This window comes from Pipistrellus hanaki (assembly GCF_964339955.1).
Source record: "Pipistrellus hanaki genome assembly, chromosome: 20".
Lineage (NCBI taxonomy): Eukaryota > Metazoa > Chordata > Mammalia > Chiroptera > Vespertilionidae > Pipistrellus > Pipistrellus hanaki.
In genome coordinates this window covers 1,231,232-1,239,535 of record NC_140522.1, presented here as the reverse complement: position 1 = coordinate 1,239,535, position 8,304 = coordinate 1,231,232, and the positions used below count along the sequence as shown (strand labels likewise).

The window sequence follows — 8,304 nt, the reverse complement described above, 5'->3', positions numbered from 1 at the left end:
TTCATCCCCACTTCACTACATTCTCTTACTGGGGTCAGAGGTGAACCGTGGGCTGAAGACTTGTGAGCAAGAAGGGCAGTTGTCATTGTTCGCACCTGTAGGGTTTGAACAGCTTGACAGAGTTGAAGCTTTGCTCTTCCATTTGACTAAAATAATCAGTTGTTTCAGAGCTACACACCTTAACTAACTGGTCAATGAGCAATTTCCCTGGCCCTAAGTCAACATGGAACTGAATTTCTGTTTTCTCAGAACCCCTTCTTTAAACACATGAAAACAAATCAAAGTCCAATGGAAACTCTGTGATAACTAGTCTCCAATTAGTATCTGAGCAGAAGTTTATTGGCCAAACCAGTTCTCAGTTAGGGTTAGACTTTACGCTTCCCATTTTCTCCATGTCTTGCCCCTGAATATGTGGTGCCCTCAAATGAAAAAGCGGCCAGCGTGGCCCTGTTGGTTGGATGATGAGCCCTTCACCAAGAGGTCACAGGTTCATTCCAGGTGAGGGCTCATTCTGTGTTATGGGCTCATTCCCCAGTAGGGGGCATGCAGGAGGCAGCAGGTAGGTGTTTCTCACCTTTGATATTTTTCTCTCTCCCTGTGCCTCCCTCTCATTTAAATACCAGAAAACATTTTTTTTTTGGGGGGGGGAGGTTAAATGTGAAAAATGTGCTGAAATCCTTGGACTTGGTGGTGTGGTCTGTTGTGAGTTTACAAAAAAATCAGTGCTGCCCTACAGACAGAAGCCTACACTGTGCGGACACCCTGGCTGGTGTCCACTGACCCCTAAGGACAGCAGCCGGGTGAGAGCAAAGAGAGGACAAGAGAAAGTCACAGGGACATGCAGGCAGAGCTATTGCCACCGGAACCTCCTGGTTGAGAAAGAACCTCCCCCATCCTCAAGAAGTGGTTCAACATTAGAGTTTTGGAACCAGTCCATTCTGTCCCTAAGGAAAGCTGTGAGTACCTGCCAGGGAAGTAACTCAGGAGGTGCTTGTGAAATAAATCGTTCATGTAAATTTATAGATACTGCAAAAGTCTTTAAACTTTGATATCTACTGAGTAAACATAAGTCAGCTAGCTTCCCTGTACTCTCACTTAAATTCAGAGCCACACTTGGTTACGGCTCATGAGGCAGACTTAATCCGAAACAGCAGCACCGGACCATCTGTGCTCACACACCCGGGGAGGCCCACCATGCTGGTCCTGGTCCAGGTCATCCTCACCCTGTGGGTCTCCTGGGCTCGTGGACTAGGTGAGTTGAAACTGATGGGAAGATTTAGCTCCTTCTTAAGTAGGATTGCACCTTTTTCGTTTGCCTTTACTTCTTGGAAAATCCTCACTGACGGTGTATTTTCTAATGAACCTTAGGGAAAGAGTGCAAGGGAGGGAGAAGTGGGAGAGAGAGACACACACACACACATCAATGTGAGAGACACATGGACTGGTTTCCTCTCGCACAAGCTCCAACCAGGGCCCAGGATGGAAACTGCCACCGATATATGCCCTTGACCAGGAGTTGAACCCACCAGCTAGGACTATTTGAGGGTCATTTACCAAAACATTGGTCTCTGCATTCATTAAGGGACAATCTCTGACAACAAGTCATTTGGAAGAATGATGAAAAGTACCACAACCTGATAAATAAAAACCACCTTTGGCCCAATTCATCCATCCCTGTGCAAATGGATGTTTCTACTGAGTCACAGCATGAGTGCCAAAATGGAACTATTATTCGTCTTCCAAATCTTCGTGATTGTTTCTAACAGTAGGAAAAATGTGGCCTCACATGTTTGTTCAATCTCAGCTGTTACTGTTTTGGCTAGAGGCACCAGCCCTGGCAATGGTTTACCAGCACTGTTGGCTTTAATGGAGATTATGAGAGATAAATCCATTTGTCAAGGGATGTATGCCCACTGCTCGAAAGCAACCACCAGAAGTTCTTCTATTCTTAACTAATTTAACAAAGATTTCCCCATAGTATTTGGTTGGTCTCTTAGGGAAGCATGTATTTTTATATGTGTCTCATGGCTTTTGACTTCAAACATTGGTGTTACGTGTGGCTATACTGTGTAGTGAAAGCTGAGATATGTAGACTGGACTGCAATGGGAGCATGAAAATCTGATCGATACAGCGGATTAAAGTGAGAGAAAACATGCACTAAGTATATATTTATTGATTTCAGAGAGAAAGGGAGAGGGTGAGAGAGTTAGAAGCATCAGTGGTGATTGAGAATCATGAATAGGCTCCCTCCTCCGCCCTGCCCCCACAATGGGTATCAAGCTCCCAACCTGGGTAGGTGCCCTCAGCGACAATCAAACCCTGACCTCCTGGTTCAAAGATCACGCTCAATGCCTGAGCCACACCAGCCAGGCAGAAATAAACATAGTTAAGGCTCATTTGAGGTTCCTGTCGATTAACATCACCCACTGCATACGGCAGACATATTTTACTGAACCCTGTGTCTAAGTGGCCCAGATGTTTTCTTTTAGTTACAATATAACTGTGGCTAATATACGTGTAAGGACAGGGTGCTCATTTGAATGCCCCTTTGCACTTTGGAAAGAGGAAAAAAAAGACATTCACCGATTCTCCTGTCCTGGATGACTTTCAGGAGATTTCATATGTACTTCACATGTCCCTTTACTTTTCAGAATCTGCCTGTGACCCTCCAAGAATTGCAAACAGTCACTTCCTTGCTGACAAGAGCAAATACGGAGTGGGAGACACAATCACATACTCCTGTAAACGTGGCTTTGACCCTCCCCCCCCCCAGGGAAATACGGCAAAATGTACTGACATGGGCTGGGATCCTTCTCCAAGATGCAGCTATAAGTTCCCTCCATCTCTTGACCTGCTTCTTAATTCTGCAATTCCTTCTCTTGAACTTAAAAATAAGGGTTATCTGCCTGGCCTGCGTGGCTCAGTGTTTGAGTATTGACCCATGAACCAGAGGTCACCGTTCAATTCCCCATCAGAGCGAGTGACCTGAGGGCCCTAGAGGCGCCTCCAGAGCATCGCTGACCTGGTCACATACGGTGCCCTCAGCCACGTGAACTCTTCAGTAGAGCGTCTGCCCCTAAGTCAAGCCTCACTCAAGGGAGGGGCACGGGGCTCCCTTGTCTGAGGGGGTGAGTGTGGGAGACATTGTGCACCTTCTAAAGCCATCCCCTGTCACACACGCCCCTCGGTCCACAGGGCATTTTACTCCTGGGGGGTTGCCCCTTCCCCAGTGTTTTCTGTCTCTGCAATCTCATTGCTCTTCCTTGTATGTCAGTTCTTTGTCGAAGGGGCCCACACTTCAGCTGGATCTTCCATGGTGACAGGTGAAATGGTACACATAGCATGTCCATGGCTCCGTGTTCACTCAAGGCCAAGGCCAAACGAATGTGGGCAGTCAGGTGCCTTACAGAGGAGGCTGTGACCACCGTGACACCAACCCCAGTGTGCATACCAATGACAGGGAGAGTGACCGTCTATGTAGATAACATTGACCTCGGTGTTGTTTTACTTCCAGGTGCACACTGTAATGATTCGGTATTTGCATATGTTGTGAAATGATCAGGAACATCACCTGAAGATTATAACCTTTCTTGTCCTAGAAAGCCTAATGCAATGAGTGCAATTTAATTATGTGCCTGTGAGAATATAATTCATCAATGAAAAAAAGTATCTTTTATAACGTTCTTATTAAGATAAAACGTGACTTATGCTGTGTTTTGTTTATTTTACTTGCTAGTTAAGCCCTGTGACTTCCCAGAAATAAAACATGGACACCTCTATGGGGAAGATAGACATAGACAATCCTTCCCAGTATCCGTAGGAGCATGGTATTACTATTACTGTGATGAAAACTATGTGACTGCTACAGGAAGATCCCAGGATTACATTACTTGTAAAACAGATGGATGGAGCCCGAAACTGCCCTGCCGCAGTGAGTGAACCCCTCTGTCCTGTGCACGTGGCAATAGTTCAGAGCGGAGAGAGCAACCATGAGCACCGCTAAGCCTGGCGGGGAGAGTGGGTGGGAGGATGAGTCTCTGAGCAGAAAGACCGATACTGTATTTCTCTTTCATCAAGAATAAAACTTCTTCATTAGTAGCATGAGAAACAGAAATAGATTCTACAAGCCTACCTATAGCATTTATACATACTTCAATTGTGGAAACTACAGATAAATACCACTTAATATGGATTTTAAAAACACTTGGTAGCAACTGTCGTGTTTCTTAAGTTATGTGCTACTTTTGGATGATTCTGATTTCTAATTTAGATATTATAAAGATAGTTTTCAATTTTTTTCACCTCACTTATGAGTTTTTATCATCATTTTATAATTCTCAGGAAAATGCATTTTCAATTATTTGGAAAATGGACATCGTCCACAATCTCCACAAAAATATTTGCAGGGCCAATCTGTAAAAGTTAATTGCTATCGTGGCTACACGCTTCCAGACAAGCAGACCTCACTGACCTGTACGGAGAATGGCTGGCTCCCTCCTCCCAGATGTACCCGTGTCGGTAAGGAAACTGGTCTAACAGCCAGTCTGTTCGTGATTGTCTAACACTCACCTGTAATAGCTGAGGCAAAAGTTTTCTATCAGCCCCTTGTTTTGGCAATGGCCCTACTTGGTTTTATTTTCTCAAGGGTGTTGGGTGGAAATACCAATCTCTTTTTTTCTGTTTTATTCTTTATTGGAAAACATTTCGAAAGTTCAGTCTAATTAAGTGTTTAGACATTTCTGTATTACTTGCTCTCCTACCAGAGACCATTAAGTGAAAACCACATTAGATTCTTTCACAAGTTCAATCTTAATATTGAACCCTGTTGGCCATGTTTCAGTGTCCAGATTAAATAAAATTCATAGAAATGAAATGGGAACACAATATGTCTGCTAGGGTGTTGGGCCATGCATTTTCTGAATGACAGGCAAGGGATGTTCTGGTCACCTTACCTGAACTTATCCACACTCTTTATTATTCTATTACTAATGATTCATATTTACTCTTGAAGTAATGGCTGCTATTTTGCATATATCAATATGTGGCACATGCTTTAAGACAGAAAGGATGTAAAAAAAAAGACCATATCCTGCTGGTTTCTGTTCCAGAGAATATTTTGAATATTATTCTCCTCCTCCTCCTTCAGTTTCTCCTCTTCGTGCTTCTCTCTATCCTCCTCCTCCTCTTCCTTTTTTTCCTCCTTCTCCTCCTCTTTCTCCTTCTCCTTCTCCTTCTTCTTCTATGAATATTGTAGGACAGGTTTCCACTGGGCTTTGTCATTCTTTGGTAACTTGGCCATTTTCCACGCGAGGCTGGTTTTCCAATAAATGGGGCTGGTGTGGGCGCCATTACACAGAGGAGCGGACTCAGGGTCTGGATGGAGAAGGCCTCTTTGGCCTCCCTCCTCAGTGATTTGAGTTTAAAGACCTGTTTCCACGTGACTGGTGAATAGTCATGTTTCCAGTGCTGTGTGCACCCTGGATTCTCAGAATCTGTTGTTTTCTGGAAGGCCTTGCCTCTGGTAGTTGTGCTCTGCCCATTCTCTGGGGTTCTACCCTGCATCTAGTGGAATGCCTTCACAAAAGGATCTAGGGATCGCAGAGCTCTCTCCCTCCTCCAGGGGTCTTTCCTCTCTGCTTATGGTCTTCAGCATTCAGTGGTGTCGGCCTCTTTGGGAACTGGTGCTGGTTCCTCCTATCCAGTAGGACTGGCATGTCCTGGGCTGTGATCTGGAAAATCCCCGCCTCCCAACCAAGCCCCAGTGAGAATGGAGAAGCCGTGGGGTGAGCTTGTGTCTCGGGAACCTTCGTTAGGCACTGGCCATGTCCATGTGCTCACAGGGTCGTTTTCATGGATTTGGCTCCGCTTCCTCCTTGTCTGTGGGGCTGGCACCCTCTTCGCTGTTCTTTCTTTGTCCATTTTAGTGCATATTTTCAATGAGCCTCCTTTTCACTCGGTACATTTCCTCTAGTGTTTGGGCTCCAGTTGATTCCTGCTCAGGTGCTTCTGTCTTCAGTTGCTTTTTCCTTTATCAGCAGGAATGGGATGTTAATGAAAATGGGTGCGCATGTGTTTAACGTGGACAGCTTGCTATTGTGACAGAAGCACACGCAGTGACATGCCCACTAGATGGAGCTGCGTAGCACACCCATCACCTCACTGAGGTGCCATTGCTTCCCATGGTGAGAGCACTCAGGCGCCACCTCTTAGCAAGATTGAAACCCAATGGGTCACAGGAAAGGGCTGGCGTTAGGAGAGCTCTGGCATGCTGGAAGCTTCCAGAATCACAAGACAAACAGATTTTTAATAACTTCCCACAAGGCATCCTGAGTGTTTCCGATACGGCTTAGTCCCCCCAAGTGTATTCAATGTCTAGATTTCACAGTTTTGGAAACTCATAACCTACTTTCTCTGTCACAATGCTTTGGATGAGTAGGAATTTTCCAGGTTTTCACTGACAAATGCCCTTATTTCTTAGGTTGTAATGCTGTGTGAGTCCTTAGGAAACTGTTTGCCCACCATATGCTCACCGTTTCCTTATGCTCTCTCTTCCTTTTAGCAAAATGTTTAACGTCAAAGGTAAAAATTGAGAATGGATTTATTTCTGACTCTCAGTCTGTATATTTTGGAAATCAAGAAGCAAAATATCAGTGCAATAAAGATTATGTAACAGAAGATCGTCACACATCTGGGCATATTACATGCCTCCAGAAGGGATGGTCCGCCCAACCCAGATGCATTAGTAAGTCCTCCATGACTGTGGTGTCCATTATTTTATTGAACAAACGTTTACTCTAACTGATTTCCTTTTTGTGAGGTGGTAGAAGCTGACGTAGCTCTATTTGAAAAAGCTAAATAAGATATTTGGGAGAAAGTCCATGTAATTTCCCTTTGTCTTTTACAATGAATTACTAGTAGGGTAGACATAGGTCCATCATTCCGTTCAAGGTTTACCCACCATAAAACATCCTGAGATTTGCAGGCTGCCGAGGGGCCTGTGTGTATTCCGCTGTGAGCTCATGCATTTGAGCTGAGGTCCTGTCCTTTGTACCCGTTGTCAGGTGACCAGACTTCCCTTTCAGAGACTTTGTTCCTACCCCTACCAGTTCGGCTTTGAAGTGAAATGTGGGCGCGTTGAACACAGCTGTAGAGGAATGTCACGTGTGTGGTTTATGTGTCCGATGCTGCAGGGGAGATCATCTGAGACATCACTTCCTGTAGGAACCCTGCAGGGATGTGCAGTGAGTGGAGACTGGGAGATGCATCTGGCCGGAAGCAGAGTCGCTGAGGGGAGAGAGCTCTCTGCTTCATGGCCTCCAAGTTTATGAACGTTCCCTACAACTGTTTGCTGGTTTTTTCTTATTCATCCCCAAGCCACGCAGTGTGATATCCCTGTGTGATATCAGAAAATATCATGAATGAAAATAACATACGGTTCAAAGGGAGAGATGACAAAACCTATTATGTAAAAACAGGGGATAGCGTGGAATTTGTATGCAAATCGGGGCACAAGGCAGTGACATTCGCTGGGTCATTCCAAGCCATGTGTATGAAAGGGACAGTGGAGTTCCCCGGGTGTGAATGAAGAAGCCCTGTGGCCCCAGATGTGTGGCCAGTCCCACCTACTGCTCTTCCTGCCTCAAATCTTGCCAGTCTTCTGGCATTTCCTGCTCTTTCCCACTATATATCAAAGGATAAAAAGCAATGTCTTAGCCTCCTTTTCAACGCAACTATACCATCACTTACACTTGTACCAAGACAATGATTCTTGACTTCCTTGAGATTAGAATATTTGGCAATACAACAATAAACAGCAATGGACGGAACAGTGTGGCTTTCTGCATGATCAATCGGATGTTTAACAGTCAAACAAAACATGTGAGCTTAGAATATATTGTAGGAAATAGTACAATAAAAAGTCATGAGATAAAATAGCCCTTGCTGGTGTAGTCCAGTGGTCAGAGAATTTGACCTGAGGACCAAAAGACCCAGGGTTAGATTCCTGGTCAAGGACATGTACTTGGGTTGGAATTTTGATCACTGTCCCCGTTGGAGGATGTGCAGGACGCAAGCAATTGATGTGTCTTTCTACACATCAATATTCTCTCTCTCTCTCCCTCTCCCTCTCTCTCTTGGTCTCTCTCCTCCCCCTTCCCTGCGTTCCCTTACTGGAGTCAGAGGTGAACCGTGGGCTGAAGAAGACTTGTTGTGAGCAAGAAGGGCAGTTGTCATTGTTCGCACCTGTAGGGTTTGAACAGCTTGACAGAGTTGAAGCTTTGCTCTTCCATTTGACTAAAAGAATC

General features: G+C 45.0%; 1 protein-coding gene across 12 annotated transcripts in view; it reads left to right on the top strand.

Moving 5' to 3' along the window:
* The window catches only part of CFH (complement factor H), a 132,458-nt gene that overhangs the window by 55,061 nt on the left and 69,093 nt on the right, over nucleotides 1-8,304 (top strand). For 10 of the 12 annotated variants that reach the window (XM_084868665.1, XM_084868655.1, XM_084868664.1 and 7 more), the window contains exon 9: nucleotides 4,343-4,519. The exons of 1 other annotated variant lie outside the window; for it this stretch is intronic. In XM_084868665.1, the coding sequence (XP_084724791.1) occupies nucleotides 4,343-4,519 (177 nt within the window). Of the gene's footprint in view, nucleotides 1-3,737; nucleotides 3,933-4,342; nucleotides 4,520-8,304 lie in introns of all 12 variants that reach the window. One more of the 12 variants, XM_084868659.1, reaches the window with a different exon arrangement.